This window comes from Diabrotica virgifera, chromosome 2, assembly GCF_917563875.1.
Source record: "Diabrotica virgifera virgifera chromosome 2, PGI_DIABVI_V3a".
In the NCBI taxonomy this organism is placed as follows: domain Eukaryota; kingdom Metazoa; phylum Arthropoda; class Insecta; order Coleoptera; family Chrysomelidae; genus Diabrotica; species Diabrotica virgifera.
In genome coordinates, this window is record NC_065444.1 from 61,368,941 (window position 1) to 61,387,720 (window position 18,780).

The window sequence follows — 18,780 nt, forward strand, 5'->3', positions numbered from 1 at the left end:
ACTATAAGTTTCTACAAAAAAGTTATTATTACCAAAATTGAAGCTAACAAAAAATTAAATAAACCCCTTACTAAAAAAACCTTTTAATATTAACTAAAAGTGAGTTACAGGTAATTGAATGCATATTTTTTTCGGCGAGTACCCAAATCTAAGTATTCAAGCTTAAATTACGGGAAAATGATGCACTTTATAACATAAACTTATTAAACATTTCTGAAATTTTTTGAAAAAATTTTATCGTTTTTTTAATAACTCAGTTAATTTTTAAGGTATCAGGTTCACCTAAAAACGGTTTGAAAGGTAATTACAAAGGTTATTAAAGTCCGTTGAACTTAATCTTTTAAACCCCTTACTTTTTTAAAAATCAAAGATTAAATGGCCACGGTTACATGGTTCTCGCAGCAAAATTTAAGCTTTAAACGTTTCTATCTCGGTTATTTTTCACCCTACAGAAATGGTAAAGAAGGTATAATATTTGATATAGAAAAAACTAAAATTTAGTTATTTATCATTTTTTACGTATATTAAGTATTTTTATAGTTATTATCAAAAGAAAATGAAAATGACGATAATCTTAAAAATTCAGATTTTTTTAAATTACATCTTTTCTTTAAAAATATACATTCTAAACCAGTGAAAATTATGCTAATACAAAGAAATTTTTGTAAGGATTAGTATAAATTTTAATTTTTGTGGAAATGACGTAGTTTTATTTTACACTTTTTCCTAAAAAAATCGAAAGGGTTCTCTTAGTTTCATCATAACTTGCTTAATTTTGATGCTATTAACTTATTCTGGAGCTCATTTGTAAGGTATTCTGAAGTACTTTGATAAGTGTTTAGCAGGTATATTTTATAAAATGCATCCTTTTCCCGTTATTTAAGCTTGAATACTTAGATTTGAGTACTCATCGAAAAAAAAATATATTCAATTACCCACAACTCACTTTGAATTAACATTAGTTTAGTACTTTGAGTGAACGGTGTATTCCATTTTTTATTGTGTTCAATTTTGATAAGAATACCTTTTTTGTAAAAGCTAGTAGTTTTTGAGTTATACGTGAAAAACCGCTTTAAAACATGCATTTTTTTACGAAAAAATAAAATCTTTGATCTTTAATAACTCAAAAAATATTGATTTATGTTAATAACTTAATATAACAAATTTTGCTTAGAATTTGTCCCTCTATTGATTTGTGGTATTATTTTTAATAAAATAATTTTAACCCCAGGAAAGGGGTGGCATCCGCCCCCAGGGTAAAAGCGCGAGTTGGCATCATGTGACCTTTGTTCCTTGAGGTATCCTCTAACTGATCACCAATTTTCATGAAAATCGATAAAGGTTCAACGAAATCGGAGGTGAAAACCTTCAGTGACTGCACTAGCCTGTTTTTGAGATAAATTCTTCAATAACCAATTCATTAAAATTTGAAATTTTTTTTTCAATTAACATTGCGAGTGAATATAGTCGATCCTGGCCCATATTACTTCTAAGGAAACTTATGATACGTTTCAATGTATAGAAACATCGTTCTGCTTCTGCGGTTGTCATGGTTGTCAAAGTACTTGAAGAATTCAAATTACTATTTCAGAAAAATCTTGCAAAGTATTTTCAGTCAAAAATTTACGTAAGTGGACTGCCCCGGAAATCGGATCTTCTATAAATAATTTCCAATTCAGTCTTTAACGCCGTATTTAGCCATTCTGATTCCTCATCTCCAAATAGGTAGGGACTAGGTAGAGTATAATTCTGTTACATTTGAAATTAACAAATTTCGTTTAGGACGACAGACACTTTTAATTTTTGCTTCTAAAGATAGTGAAGAAAATTTATCTGATTTTAAAAAATTCCAAGCTAATATTCACAAACCCCTCCATTCTTAATATTGTTTTGAACTCTGTCGTGAAGTGGGACGTGCTGTGAGTGGTATTTGGGCCAATCAGAATTCATTGCTCTGCAGAATTCATTGCCAAGAGCAGTGCACGGAGATTGTGTCTCATGTCTCGAACCCGTGAAGTTTCCACATGTCCAAATAGAATAAAAATAATTAAATATTACCTATTACTTATAAACAGCTCGGATCTGTGATTGCTGATTTCAATTACTGTATAGTTAGATAAAAATATAATTCATAGAATGACAAATTTTAGATATAAATGTTGGTATGAAAATAATTGTGGGAGTGCACGTGCACATGTGCACTTATGATTAAGATGCATGTACGACTCAAACGATGAGATTTAAACAATTACAGCTTACCTTTAACATGCACTCAACGTCGATAATGGAAGGCCAAAAATTGTGCCACGGGAAAGTCAAGAATGTCTGATGAACTGCCATTAGGATATGTTCCTTAACTGATTTGTGAGCGTAACATGTAACGTACCATTGCCAAATGTAACTTAGTATACTGCTAGACGCTAAAAAACAATATATTTATTATGTAAAGGATTTGCTTGTAGGAAAACCTGCTAAAAAAGATATCTTGAAAACGTTTGTAACAAAAAACGTTTTCGTAGGTTCTTTATTTATAGCTTTCCAAACTGTAAATTGCGTAAACCAGTGGTAACTCTACTCCATGACTTCTGTCCACCATGTGGTATACTATTAATCACCCTTAATATAAAATATGTTTTACGGGTAATACTGAATAAAAATGTTATTAAACTCATTCAAAGCCACTGACCATAAGTAAACATCAAACATTACTTGGCCGTGAAATATTCGTGCTATTGCAATGTTTTCATGTGTATAAAACATTGACCAGAATCAGGTGTTACACATTTGTATTTGTTAGTAGACATGAGGATGTCGAAATATTGTTAGATAGATCAGTGCTGTTATTGTTTATTCGCGGTGTGCAAGTACTTGGAAAGGGAAACGAGAAACGACCCTGCGCGAGTCGCGGAGAAATATTGCAACTATCTTAAATAATTCATATTGTCAATTGAAATTGTCAATTTGACGTATATTTCATACCTTCTGTCAATGAAGCAGAAAAATTATATATTGCTCCACAATATTGATATGATATGCAATTATTATATAAAGGTAAATTTAATTAATTGTATTTTGCTTGCAGTACTGCATTTTAATAACTAATTTTATTTACTACATACAATTGTTGATGTTTTCATAACATAACCTGAATCTTATTTTTTCTTCTTATTATTTTTTTTTGGACTATGGCCTTGACAATTATCCAGTAACCAGGACTAATATAATTGGCCAATATAATTAAAAGTGCGAATAATAGTACAGAGCGTAGAAATAGGGGTCGCTTTGCCGAACTTGCACGGTCCCAATAGTTGTGGCTCGCCACAATATTATATTAAATGTTGTTAAACCGAAGCCGCTGACTATGAATTTATTGAACTAAGTACCAAAAGGCAATTTTAATACCAACCTTCTGCCTTTATTTATCACAACCACGAAGCGGAACACTATCTAGATTATTTACACAATAAAGAAAACAATCTTCTTCTTTTTGTGTAGACATTATTACCTGTTTTTAATTCTGCATCCAGTAAGTTGTCTTCTATCGTTTTCGTGACCTTCAAACTGATCGTCTATTCCTATTACGGAACCGTCTCCCGCCGTCTTTATTATTCTATTGGTTACCATTCGGCTCATATAATATATTCATATTCATTGTAATTCTATTCCTCTTCTGTTTCTTCTGTTATGTTCTCCACTTGGCATCTATGTTGTATATCTGTACTCTAGCTCTGTTCTGTAGTGTCTTAACATCGATTTTTCTAAGGGTTTTCATCTCTGTTTTTTCTAGCATTCTTGTTGCCCTCTTGCGTCAGGTCATTTTCTGGCGCCTATGTTATTGGTCTGATGTCTGTTTTGTAAATTCTGACGTTCATTTCTTTCCCAATATTTGTATTTCTCCATATTGTTTCATTCATGCAACCGCGGCTGTTTGCTCTATTCACTTATCTTCCACTTCTGTTTCGAGCTTTCCGTGATTAGAAATTATGATACCTAGATATTTCAACACCATCAATTGTTCTATTACCTGACCCCCCAAGCTCCAATTTACATCTTAGTGGATTTGTGTTATAACCAACCACGCATTTTGTCTTTTTTGAGGAAATTAACATATTAAATTTTGGGTTAATTTGACCTTGTCAAGTGCTTTCTTAAGGTCGACGAAACATAAATATGCAGGTTCATCGTATTGTTTGTTATGTTCTTTGTAAGAAAACAATGTGAGTGCTAATTACAGACCATAGCAATAATCAAGAAACAGGTTTAGGGCCGGTTGTTCGAACGCTAATCAACAATGATCACTATCAAATATTTAATTACTGTCACAACTGTCAATGTCAACTTTGGTTGGGTTGCTGAAAACATAATTGATTATAAATATGAGATTAGTTAATCAATTAACATAACAATTATTAACATAATTGATTAATTAATTTCATAATTGTAAGCAATAATTATGTTTTTAGCAACCCAATGGAAGTTGACATTGACAGTTGTGACAGTAATTCAATATTTGATAATGATCATTTTTGATTAGCGTTCGAACAACCGGCCCATAGTGTTTGCCAATCTTATAATGCTGAATAATTATTGATTATGTATTACTTTTGACAATTCTAATTTAAATAGGTGGTTGTTGGTAGTGTTCATTTACTCCTACTCATTCGTCTATTAGAACCAATCAAATAACTTAACAGCCCTATAGTTTTACACAGCAAAACGTCTAAATATGAAAAAGATAAAATAGATAAATTGCTTTTAAAATATACCTGGTAATGTGTGTATCACAAACGAGATACACTCCTTGAACGAACACAATATTTTCTGAGCAAATTGAGTATCCGCTGGTATCCAAGGTAATAATACTGATCTGTCGTCTGCCAGCTGCTGGATCCAAGATGCCATATTATCTTTGAGGTTTTGCATGGAATAGGGCACCAGCCAGGGTGCAAACATATCGCGTATATATGGCCAAATTTTTTCGCATAATTTGTCACCCAAAAGGCCTAAAAGATAAATGTTAGTAATTATTATAAAGAAAACATTTTAAGCTTCCGAAATAGTCGAATCCATTACTAGAATAAGAAGTAAATAATGCTATATTTATAACGTTTGTTTGACAGCATAACAGGGAGCTTGCACATAAAAATATTTTTGCATAAAATTGTTAATTTATGTTTAAAAATGATAAATTTAAAATATTACGTCTTAACAATTAATAGTGTACGTACAACAACTGATTATAATTCCGCGCCTTAAATTACCGTTTCAAACAACTTTAAAAGCGCGCGCTTGGGTCTGACGTCACCAACCATGATATTTACCACTCTTCTCGTTTGGCTACTGCCTAGTGCCAGACGTGCACTCTGCAGATAATATCTTGTAAAGATTTTCATGCATTCATAATATTATTTTTAGTTTAGGGAAATACATTTTAATTTTACAACATAGGTATCTCAAATGCCAAATTATATTATAAAGTTTGAACAAAATTAAATACCTACATTAATATCATATTTCTTAAAAAATGTAAGTACATAGATACTACTAAAAAATTACTTATAAAAAGAAAAAGAAAGAATGTTTTATTATAATATATAAATATATATTTAGTTTAAAATATGAATTTCATTCTCACATAAAGAAATAAAAAATATTTTATGGATGAAACTTTATTTTTTCAAATTTTTATTCCATTTATTTTTAATAATTATCAGATCCAAATAGATGCGGGAAAATATTTACACTCCAAAAGTCTTGTGCTATACTAATTTAACTGTCGATAAGATCTGCGTCCTATTCTATCCAAATATAAGTAAATTTTTAATTATTTTTAAAGTGTGTATCTGGTACGCAAAATCAACACTTTTTTTTTTCAAATAGAAACATTATTTGCAACTGTACTTTTGCATTGTACATTGTAACATTGGTTATTTGGTTGTCTATTGGTTATTAAATGTTCCAAATATATGTACTTCTGGTCGTAATATTTTGTAGTAAACAAAACTAAAACCTATAATTTATAAATATTTTAAATTCATAACAAAGAAGAAAGAAAATAAAAATAACTTAAAAATAAACAAAACTTTTAGTAATAAAAGTCAGAGTAACTAAAAACTATTGTTATAAACAATTTAAAACGTGTTTATTAATAATACTTATAATAGGTGCCTACTTATTTGCCTCCTCGCATTTCTCCAACAGAATAACTTTCACTGCTTTTCATAAAATTTGCCACCATGAAGACATCAACTACTGTAGATTGTCAGATTAACTTTTTGAAAAACCCTAGTCAGTCATATTATACATTTAGAAACACTACTTTATAAAGTAGCACTAAAAATGATCAATTTCAGTTTGAAACTAAATATACTCATTATGGAACTATACAAGAACACAAATACCTTGGAATTTCCAATTAAATAATATGATTAAAATGGAATTAATACAATCCCCAAAACAATCTTTTTTTGAACTTTTATTTACAATCAACTTCTACATGAGAGTTTTAAGTAAATGTGAATGAATTTGTAAATAATTTTGAAATATCCTAGCGGCTTTGTTGTCGACTCATAGAAATCTAGCAGGTAGACGTGGGTCGTGACGTCAGACCCGTTTACGCGCCTCTGAAGAAATTTGAATTTTATAGCATTTTCAATGTCTCGTAATAAGCCTATGGGTTAACAATATTTGTTTTTTTTGCATGCATGCGTTTTATGATCATGTTACCTTATATTTTTTAATATTATTTTAATATTTAAAAATATATGCAAGTTCCCTATTGTGGGATGTCAAGATATATTTCACTAAAAAGTCACTATATGTTTTTACAATACGAACACTAAGTCAGACGTCATGTTCATATTGTAACGTCTATAAAAATAAAGTAGAAGATAAAATTAATTTAGAAGGGGTACACAAATATTCTCATAAAATGAGTCTATGGTTATACACAAGGAAATAAAGCACTACACCTCTAACTTGTTTAAAGTAAGACTGATCGTTATGAAACATTTTACATTCAATTCGGGAGACCTTCAGGAAAAAAGTTGACCTTTTGGCATGAGGGACAAATGAAAATTGCATTGTTGTAGGCGGAAAATGCATTTTCCAAAGTGCATCTCAAAGTGTTTAAAAAATAAAAATTCACAACTCGGAAAATAATCATGGAAATAAGTTCAATTTTCTTACTCGGGGGGTTTTTGAGGTCGCTGAATAGGAATATCATGTCGGCAAAGCTAGTGCCCGGTATCAGCGTCATCTCCTTGGAGATTTATGAAGATTCGTTATGAAAATAGCTGAAATTTATTATCACGGGGTTTTTGAGGCCGCTGGACACGAATTGCATCGAAGATGCTGTACGGGGTCTAGGACATTTCATCGCCGCCGTTTCGATGCCGCCAGTTCATCGCCGGCCGATTCATCGCCGACCGATTCATCACCGACCGATTCATCGCCAGTCAGTTAATCGCTATCTGATATATTTCCGAATTTTCGACAGTTACATTTATTATTTATTTTTAGTATTACTTAGGAATTCTAGGAAATGCGAGATATGACCATTCCCGTTGTCATACTTAATCTTTTAATAGACTTTTAAACTTTTCTAATATGAAATATATTATAATGATAATCTTTTAAATTTCACGGTCAACATTTCCAACCAAGAGAAACTGTTTCTTAAATTCGAAAAGAACCCAAAATTTCTGTACAAAAATTTAGGGGAAGTAGAACAGTAAATATAATAATATATTTTATCTTTTTAATTGTCCACAAGTTTTGAACTAAATTTAACGTTGTGTCGTGTCATCTCCCATAATACAAAAAAAAAAACTGACTAACTGGCGATGAAACGGGCGGCGATGAAACGGACGGCGATGAAATGGACTGGCGATGAATCGACGGCGATGAACCGGCGGCGATGAACCGGCGGCGATGAAACGTCCCATTCCGGCTGTACGAGGTATCTGGTGACCGCTATCTACGTCATCTGTTGGAGTTTTTTGAAAATTCGTTACGAAATTAGATGAAATTTATCGTATCCAGCGACCTTAAAAACCCAGGTAAGTCTATCTAAGGATGTCATAGTTTTCCAGGCGAAAATAACGGCAATCCATCACTGCGTGGAAGAAATAAAAAGGCAGGAAATACCGTTCCGTTTAATTAAGCGCTAAGCTAGGCAGCGCTTAACCACTCAATTCTGTAGAGGTAAAATGTAGAGGTAAAAGCTAGTAGGGGATTCTGCGGCGCCGCAAAGGCAGTAACACGAACGGCTACAAGAAAGTGGGTAACTCACAAATCTTTGGAATGGTGGAGGAATTCACTAGGACAAAGACAGGCGAAACAGTTCATTACATATGTTTCGCCAAAATTTACGGCACACCAAATAAGCAAAGACAGGAAAACAGTCAAAGCCATAGTAGGTCTGTTAACAAGGCCACTGTAAGCTGAATACGCACTTGAAGCTGAGGGGATGTCAGATGTGCAGATTCTGTCATCTCGAAGAATAAACAGCAGAGCACATTCTATGTCAATATGACAGTCTGGCTAATGTGCAGTTCTTCGCATTAGGAGAAGAAAATCCACCGGCAAGACCTACATGGAGAGTTCAGTCTTGAAGCAATTAGGCCTTTTAAAAAGGTTCAGGATAGAGAATGTAGGACTAGATGACCATAAAAAATCTGAAAAGGTCGCAGTGGAATAGGCCAAAAGGTCACCTCTTTTAATCTATCTATCTATCTATCTAATATTCTCATGTTCACCTGGCTAAAAATCTCTTCTGTTAAGCACCTAAGAAAACTCTAGTGTATTTCTAACTTTTATATTTGGATGTGGACTTAAAGTATGAACAACCATTCGAAGTAGAAAACTGAGTGAATCACGAGTAGTGATCGAGATAATTAAACTAGGTGAAAATAACAGTATCCAGGCTTTGACCAAACTTTTTACAGAAAAGCATCTTCAAATGAAAAACCCCTTCTCAATGTAACAAAGCAGTTACTGTCTTATTACACAAAAAGGAGACAACACACCGAAAAAAACAAGTGTTTTATCAGTTTGCTCTCACACATATATTGTACTTCCACTCTAACTTTTCTCATGCGTCACGATTCATTTTCAAACAAATTAAGTCAAAACATAAAGTGAAACGAACGTCGATGTGTAGATCATTGATACGTACTGTTAGAGTGTACTGTCGGTGGTAATAATTAGAAAATGGCTATTATCCCGTGAACGTATTTTATAAAGTTAATTTATTGAAGAGTTTAATCTTTTTTCACATATTGAGAAGATTGATGGACTCAACATTAAACAGCTTGAACACCATACAGACTATTACGAATATAAAGATAAATATACAGTGAGCACGTAAAGGTTGGAATAAATTCATTTTCTCGAGAATGGATGATTTTAGAAAAAAATCCCGAAACAGGTCAATTTTTATTTTTAAATTATGACTTTTTGGCATATATATCATACTAGTATCGTCACCCATCTGGGGGTGATGACGTCATCGATGATTTTTTAAATGAGAATAGGGGTAGTGTGACAGCTCACTTGAAAGGTAATTCAATTCTCTATTCAGTAATATAAACATTAACATAATTATTTATACAGGGTATCCAAGAAAAAACTTTTTGGATTAAATTAATTGACATAAAAAGAAGAATGTATGTAATTAATTTAATTCAAAATACATTTTACTGCTCTCATAAAACTGAAAAAAATATTTATTTAAAAAATAATCATTGCTTTTCGCTTAAATTAAATGTTCAAACTGTCACGAGGCTGGTGGGTGGCGGCTTTAATATTGAATTTAAGCAAAAAACAATATTTATTTGCCAAATAAACATTTTTTTTTTGTTTTCTGTTAGCAGTAAAATGTATTTTTAATTAAATAAATTACACACATTCTTCTTGTTATGTCAATAAATTTAATTAAAAAAAAATTTTTGGACACCCTGTATAAATAATTATGTTAATGTTTATATTACTGGATAGAGAATTGAATTACCTTTCAGATGAGCTATCACACGACCCCTATTTTAATTTAAAAATCATCGATGACGTCATCACGCCTCACTAGTATGATATATATGCCAATAAGTCGTAATTTAAAAATAAAAATTGACCTGTTTTGGAATTTTTTTCCAAAATCGTCCATTCTCGAGAAAATGAATTTATTCCAACCTTTACGTGCTCACTGTATAACGGTAATAAATAAATTAAAAAAAAGTCACAACAACAAAGTTACTATTGTTAAGAAGATTTAATATTACCTAAAAACTTACGAGCGAATTACATAAAAAAACAATTAATATTTTTAATATCAAACATTTGGGGAAACAGTGATACAAATGCAAATTTTTCACAAATTGAGTTATCAACACTACGATATTACTAATACTCGTCTTTGTCTGGGGACCCAGACCAAAGTCAGTATTGCAACTCTTCCTTTATTTAATCCGTATTAATATTTCAACCAACGATTTAACTGAAATATTATATTTATTTTTTTTATAAATATAAAACCAAATAAACTTTATTGATAAATAAATAAAACTTTATTGATTTATAAAACCAAATAAACAATAAAAGCAAATAAATCAAAAATCTGTCATTGTCACTGAAAATTATTATAAACGTCAAAATTTATGAGCTATCAAAGACATTCGATATTGTTTATCTTTGTTTAACTTATTGTGATTTTTATAGAAAAGCGGCTTAATTTTGCGATAATAGTTTCTGTGAGCTAAAAAGTTCGTGAATAATTTTGTGCATGGGAAAAGTTAGAGTGGAAGTACTATATAAACTTTTCACAAAAATTACCACAAAAAGACTAGAGGTTAAGTAAAACTTCTATCAGTCCAGAGAACAAGCTGGATTTAGATCGAGATACAGCACTAACGACCAAATACTATTATAGCGATAAAGAACCTGGGCCCAGAGCACGCCAAATAGAATTCTATTTTGCTGACGTCACAAAATAGAATTTCATAATGGGAGAATCGACGGTTGCTAGGCAACGTGACGTCACTAAAATAGAATTCTATTTGGCGTGCTCCCACAGCTCATGGAGAAGTTTGCAGAATACAATAGATCATTCGAGAAAGCATTCAATACTATAAATCAGCAGAAAATGTTAAAAGAATTGACAGAATTCCGAATATATGTACAATGGCTATATAGTCGGTTCGCTAAACTCAGACACAACTGGCTAGAGATTTTAGTCGGTAATTTTTTTGTTTTTGACAAAATTGGCAAAATTACTAACTATTTAGTAATTATTAACTATTTAGTAATCATTTTTTGCCAATTTTACCAAAATTGGCAAAATGACTTACTAAAATCACTAGCCAGTTGTGTCTGAGTTTAGCGAACCGACTATACTAACATAATCCAATATATCACGAAACTGAACACAAAACGAAAACAATTCAATTTTGTATAAAACGATGAATACGGCAAAGAGAAAGAGACACCGTAACTGCAAAGCTCTCTTTTCTCTCTCCATCTCTCTCTCTCTACCTTCGGTTGTTGACACTGACAAATTAATAAAACTCAGACTTACAGCGATATAAAAAGTAATTAAATCAGAACTGTTACTTACCTTGATGTGTATTCAGCATGCTAACAATAATCCCATGTCCAATTGTACCGAGCAGTAACATATAGACATCCATGTAACTCCGACACTTTGGGTATAGACCGTAAATTCCATACTGAAGACGTTCTTGGGTAAAATGTCGAGCCAATAACTCAGCAGTTTCTAGAAGTTCTTGATGTTGAAGAATATGCTGGTGCTGTGCGTATTGTCTGAGCTGATCCCTACAAAGCAATAAGGGAAATGAGAATAAAGAATGTACCTAGTTTTCTTTTTCATAAGCTCCCAAATAAAAGTACAACTAAAAGACTCTGTTTTTAAAAAACTTTTCATATTGTCTTCGCAATTTGCAATCTATGTCATATTCATCCTTTCCTTGTTTCAATTTCCAGAACGATTTTGGAAAAGCCTGTAATAACAAAGTATTTTGTGTAAACATAGTGTCAAACTAAGTTTGACATTCATAAGGTTTGTTCCGACCAGAGACATGTTAACCGTAGACAAGGCATACTGAGCAAAAAAGCGTAACGCGCGGCAGGCGATCGGTGGCCTATCTATCTCTTTTTACTAAACGGTACCGCTCATATGACGGACAAAGATGGATAGACCACTCAAAATGGATATTGACCAATGGCGCCCTTGATATCGGCATTACACCCCGATGCATTGAGTGGCATATGACTAGCCTCGTCTATCGTTAACATGTCTTTGGTTCCGACACAACGAAAAACCGTCATGTAACGATCACGCTCCTGCGCAGTAAACAAAATACGTTCCAAAAAACAGATGATCGTTCATCGCATCGTCATTTTGAGTGTTCCACCAAAAATTGTGACAGTTTGGTGACGATCATTTTAGTACTGGGATAAATGCAAGTAGTAGTTGGGCTGACCTGCGCACTAGGATCGGTTTTCGAATTACCGTCACCGGACGGTGCAATTAAGGAACATGCGCATAAAAACGGTACAAGCAGTTTCGTGACGATTTCTGGACCGTACAAAAATTGTATGTTGGAACAAACCTATAATTTGTTTCATAAAAACTTCTTAATAAAATACTCTGAGTGACAGTGGGCACCCCTTGTTGAAGACATTTAAGTATTTTGCAAGCTTGTCGTCTGAGAACTGAGAAGTTCTTTAACTGGTTGTACAATTTCCACCTAACACCTGTATTTTTATCGCTTACTTTCTCCATGATTCAATCGGTTATGATTAGGAATAGTGTCGCGGATAGTAGGTACGCATCCTTGTTTCAATTCTGCTTTGTATAGCTATATCTTCTACCATTTCTTCTGCATGTTCCAGTCTGACTCTGTAGGTATCCCTTGTAGAATAATTTGATCAGGTTGATGTATTTCATTGGTAGTCCGTAGACTTTCAGAATCTTCTACATTTGCTCTGTTTATACTATCAAATAACTTTTGGAAGTAAATAAACATTACACTATATATCTTTGCCATTCGCTAGCTTGTTTTAAGATTATTCTCGAAGTACAAATGTGGTCGATACGAGAGAGTTTAACGCGAAAGCCTGCTTGACACTTCTTAGTTTATTATGTCGCTCTGAGTTCAGCCAGATTGGTAGCTTCTCGTCGGCTCATATCTTGTTAAAGAGTTTGTTTAACATTTCTACTGATTCGTTTGCGTCGGCCTTTATTAAATATATCAGACTATCGCCACGACACACTTTACAACGTGCTTAAACTGTACGTAGTTAGTATTTTACACAGCAATGCTGAGGTAATGAAAATACACTTACCTTAAAGGAAGTTTGAGATTCAATACTACGGGCTGCGCCAAAAAATTCAGTATGCTCATCCAAACTGAAATCGCTACCAGGTTTGTTTCCGGATTTCCGCTGCTCGATTTCAGAAGTAGCACCAGAACTTCCCCATAATGTTCTGGAAATTGGAATTCGAACACAGTCAGCAAATGCTTTTCGTAAAGGCAGTGAAGAGTTAACGAGGCCATCGGTGGATCGAAGCCTAGTGTCGTCAATGCTTGAATAACCGATTGAATAAACTGAGATCTTTGGCTGATTTTAGGCGATTTTTGCCGGAGCCAATTTTCGATTTCAAACTAAAATGATATATTTGTACATTATATTTAATATGCAATAACATAATAGTAAAAAATATAAGATCGTCATCATCAAGGCTTTTCATTCCAGATGGAATGTTTGCCGCTCTTACTTAGAGCTCTCTGATTCGCTTATTGCGGTGAATCACTCCGCATTCTTCTTGTGTTTTGTCAAAGGTTGTAGCTCCTACGCCCTTAACACGTTAAGTCCCGCGTGAGACAGCATCTGTCTCAGAGTGCTGTAATCTTGGCTGACTGCGTGGCCTTACCGTGTCTCTCACAGCCGTATTAAAATTAATTACCGGCCCACAGATCTCACAAAAAAAATTCATGCCGGGGCTTAACGTGTTTAAGGGCGTATAGAAGCAAAATTTCTCAGGATTCAAAAAAAGTGAATGCATTAAAAAGCATTGTCCCGAAATTTTGTGCCTACGTTCTTAATCAATGAAAATCACTTGTTTATCCATGTTTTCCAAAGAAAGAAATGTCACGGATGAACTAGGGCCATCTATCGAAAAACAAAGTAAGTAATCAATCGAAGTAGCACAGAAAATGACAATAAATATCGTCTCCATACCACCAGATTGACAACAGGTGCAATACTTTCTTTGGTTACACCTCCTGAGATTTTCAAAATTTATAAATCATACAGGATGCCGAGGATATTAAGATGAGAGAATTTTAAATAATTTTTACCACGCTGAGCAGATGAGTTGTGAATTATTTAAAATTCGGCATCCTGTATGATTTATAAATTTCGAAAATCTCAGGAGGTGTAACCAAAGAAAGTATTCCACCTGTTGTCAATCGGGTGGCATGGAGACGATATTTATTGTCGTTTTCTGTGCTACTTCGATTGATAACTTGCTTTGTTTTTCGGTAGATGGCCCTAGTTCATCCGTGACATTTCTTTCTTTGCAATTCGGAAGGGTCCAAAGTGTGATACGTGGAGGAATCGGAGAGAGGAGGATATGGGACTATTGATGAGGGGGAACAACCCCCGAAACCGGTATAGACTCTTCCTGCACTCTCAGATTTGACCAGAGTATTATGCAACTGCTGCATTTTCGTGTTGCAAAGAAATTGAAAATGTTTATACATTTTTACAGAAGACATAATCATGGAGAGTGAAAACATAACCTCGCTTTAATTTAGCACGTTTATTGCCGTAAGAAGGTGTCATTTGCTTTTATTTTGAATGTTTTCTTGTGTTTTAAGAGGTTTAGATAGTGCAATTATGTGTTTTTAAAACTTTCGATTATCGAACTAGTATTTATTAGTGAAGTGTAGGTTTAACATTGAATTTTTGTAAGCGAAAGATACTCTTTGCAAGGGACATTTAACCAAATTATTGAATCTCTCCTCTATGTAGAATGTAGCATTAACATAAAATCTTTATTTTTTAGGCCTAGGATGTATTTTAGATTAAGAAAACTTAATAAAAACTTGCGAGATCAGACAGTCAGCAAAAAGAGAAAAATATCAAAAATAATATTGTATTTTTTTTAATAAATACACGACTGTTTTATTTTTTTTTTAAATCAGGTACATATTTTAATTTATAATCTGCTTCATCGAAGCTATAAGTAAATAGTTAAATACGTGTTAAATACATGAGGAAGAAGCTGCCCTATGACAATCCTCCTATTAATTTTTTACATTAGATAGTCTCCTTCTTCTTCTATTAGCGCTACATTTCTTTGAATGTTGTCCTGTTTAACAATGTTCTTCCATTCTGCCCTGTCAGATGCTTTCCTTCGCCACTGCCTAATGTTCATGGTAGTTCATGTAATCTATCGCCTTCTGGCAACGATACCGGGACAACTCAAAAAACGTGTTTCGAGAAAATCGAGTTGCAAGTTTTTGTCATTTTGCACAGCTATTGTATGCTTTGAGTTATATTCGTTTTTAACTAAAACTATGTTCTTTGTTTCAGTTGATATCAAAGATTGTTTTTCAGTTAATTTTTGCAATCTTTTGGTACTACTCGAGTTAATAATTAGCAATTAATTGAAAATTTTTTGAATTGTTCCAGTAATGTTGGCAGAATCATTTCATTATTAGCAATTAATTGAAACAAGAGGAATTATGAATATTTTTGTGATCATTTTGGCATGCACACTGAGACAATTCAAAAGATTCACGACGGATTTTAGCGTTAGCCCACTACTCGCGCCGCGTTTACCTCTTACCACTCTGAATGTAACAGTAGACCTTGTGCCCTCACACGGAGAGTATTGCACTTAAAAATGTCCCAGTCATCGCGGATTATAGAGCTTAAAATCCTCTATATGTTAGTGTAGACATCTCAAAAACGACCAATTTTTAGTTGTCCCGGTATCGTTACCGGAAGGCGCTATGTTGTCTATCCATCTTTTATAAAGTCTTCCTCTTGTTCTGTTTCCTTTGGCTTCCATTTCTGGATTACTTTTACAGCTCGATTATCTAGCATTCTTTCCAAGTGACGAAGCTAGTTTACTCTTTGTGACTTTACAAATCTTACAATATCTGGGCTTTGCATTAGTTTATCTAGCTGGTAGTTCATCTTAATTCTCCATGAACCATCGTTGCAATGGGTGGGTCCAAATACATTATATCATAAATTTAATTGATTAGGTCTGTTGGTCACAGTTTCATTGATCGTCTTGCAAATCCGGGAGGAGCGTTTAGCAGTCTTGCTTCATCATTTGGATGACTTCTCAGTCCATCCAAGTAGTTCTTTGCGATTCTTTGAATTCCTTCCTCTACCAAAGGTGTATTATTCTCAATATTTTTGACTGAACTCTTTGTTTTATCTTGATATTTGATGGCTTTTAACAACCCCAGAGTTGAACACCATAGGTCCAAATTAGTTTTATCATAGATTTATGCAGGAGCAGTTTATTTTCAACAGCGAGTTTTGATTTTTGACCCATTTGTTTTCTTCGCTTAAATATTCTGGAAAATTCAACTTTTCCAATTGATAATTTTGCATTTAAAAAAATTGAGACAAAAGTTCAAAAAATTGAGACAAACACCTCATTTGTTTTGAAGCACGAAAACATATTTATATTATAACAAGTGGCCATATAATTATTGCAAAGAGTTAGAAAAAAAAATGTTGTTACGTATGTGACAAGGTTTTTTTTGACATAGGCTGATTATATCTTTATAATCTGTGTTTTTACCCCTCATATGTTTGTGAATTGTATGGACTTATTTTAATAAAATATGTATGTAGGTACGATTTAAAAATATTAGGATGTTTAATTTCTAATTTTAAATGTCAATGAAATGTAAATATGTACATGATACAAAAAACTGCTCTTATTTATTTGTATTATAATCGAAATAAAATCATGCTATAACCGCTAATAAAAGACTTTTAGATAAATAAAGATTTTTAAATAATTTCAGCAGACTTTACATTAATTAGTTTTAAATACCAAAGCCTTTATTTAATATCACGAATGCCGGATGAACGATGGGCTCCCTTGCTATTGTCCCCGTCCCCAAAATACTCAATCCGACGTTTAATATCACCTTTCTCATAAAAAAAAAATAAAAACATTTAAACTGACGAAATTAAAGTAGTCCTTCCTTGTATTTTAAGAAGGCCACTCTCCACTGACGTCACTGCGCAGAACAGGCGAGATATGGGCACGCTGTTGACCATATCTTCGTTCTCATTGTATCATGTGCTCGAATTATATGCTCGCTATGCGAATCCTGCTCGATATCTACCAGTGAATTAACACGTTCACTGTCCTAATTATGTTTTTTCGTTTACGTCCCCGTTTAATTGTGTATTCCCCATATAGTTCGTAGGACGTTAGGATATTATTACATTACTCACGTCCCGTGCTACGTATTAGGATCGTAAGATAAAAATTCAAAGCTATCAATTCAAGTTGTAGTGACGAAATGAAAGTTGAGAGGGAACTTAAAAGTGAAGGAGAAGAAAATTCCGAAGTAGAGTCGGAATATAAGCCCTGTTTTCTGGTCGTCAACTCTACTGAATTTTTGAAGATCAACCGTTAGTTGATATATAACTAATAATATATTTCACCTAATAGTTAAACAAACATGCTTATGCAACAGAAGTTGAACCCCAAAAACGTTTTGTACGTTCAACAAGAATTTGTAGAAGGTACGATACTGACAGAGAACACTAGAGAAACAAGAACTATTTTTCCCTTTAAAGCCCTCTTCAAAGAAGCAACAATTTATTAACACGTCCTATTTTTAATATTAGGATAGATAGTACGATTCGCAGAACTCATAAGTAATTGAGAATAGGTACGACCCATACATGGGTTGTAGGACAGTCAACGTGTTAAACTTACTTGTGCATATATTTGTGATTCATATTTAAGTACTAAATAAATAGGTTGGCAAGATATATTCTAATAGAGCCCTTATACGGTCATTAATAATGACATTACTTTATCAGAATCTCATTAATAATAATGTCATTACTGGTAATGTCATCATTAATGGTCGTGTACGGGCCGTATAACAATTATTATAGTAACAGAACAACGTTTTGAAAGAACAATAGTGAATTTTGTAGTAAAAGTAAAAAAATAATTTACGTAAGTCATGAATCATGACTGATGCCAAACAGAACTTTTTCTTCAACATCGTTGCTTTATTTTTAAATCTTCAAATAGTTTCTACTTACCTTAGAAAGTAACGCAAATGCTACGTCATACTTTCCAACTTCCTTACATATTGTCGAGTACATTAAAAGTAAGTTGGCAGTGCCTACGTTGCAAGGAGAGAAGTGGGGGGCGAGATATTCTCCCAAGTTCGAGTCTTGCAGAATTCTTTGAAGAAGCCTGGGCATTTCGTATTCAACTCCGCATATGTGTGACTAAAAATAATATAAGTGTATATGAAGTATATCTACGATAACGAAAATGATCAAAATTGCTTTAGCTATATACAGTCTGTTTAGTTTTCAATTAGATATACGCACCATGAATGGCAACACTGCTTCCCCGCTACCCACCTAATGTCGCGCCGATTCATTGAGTCATTCGTCAGTCTACAGTTGCAATCTATTCTCATAAGCAATGTTGCCGGTTTTAGCGCTTCCTTCATTGGGTTATATCTAATT

General features: G+C 33.2%; 1 protein-coding gene across 2 annotated transcripts in view; it reads right to left on the minus strand.

The window, feature by feature from the left end:
• Positions 1–18,780, minus strand: part of LOC114329297 (ectopic P granules protein 5 homolog) — a 143,165-nt gene that overhangs the window by 37,701 nt on the left and 86,684 nt on the right. For both annotated transcript variants that reach the window (XM_050642598.1, XM_028278344.2), the window contains exons 16-20: positions 18,343–18,534; positions 13,360–13,679; positions 11,609–11,826; positions 4,767–5,003; positions 2,260–2,420 (exon numbers count right to left, since the gene is read on the minus strand). In XM_050642598.1, coding sequence (XP_050498555.1) covers positions 2,260–2,420; positions 4,767–5,003; positions 11,609–11,826; positions 13,360–13,679; positions 18,343–18,534 — 1,128 coding nt within the window. The remainder of the gene's footprint in view (positions 1–2,259; positions 2,421–4,766; positions 5,004–11,608; positions 11,827–13,359; positions 13,680–18,342; positions 18,535–18,780) is intronic.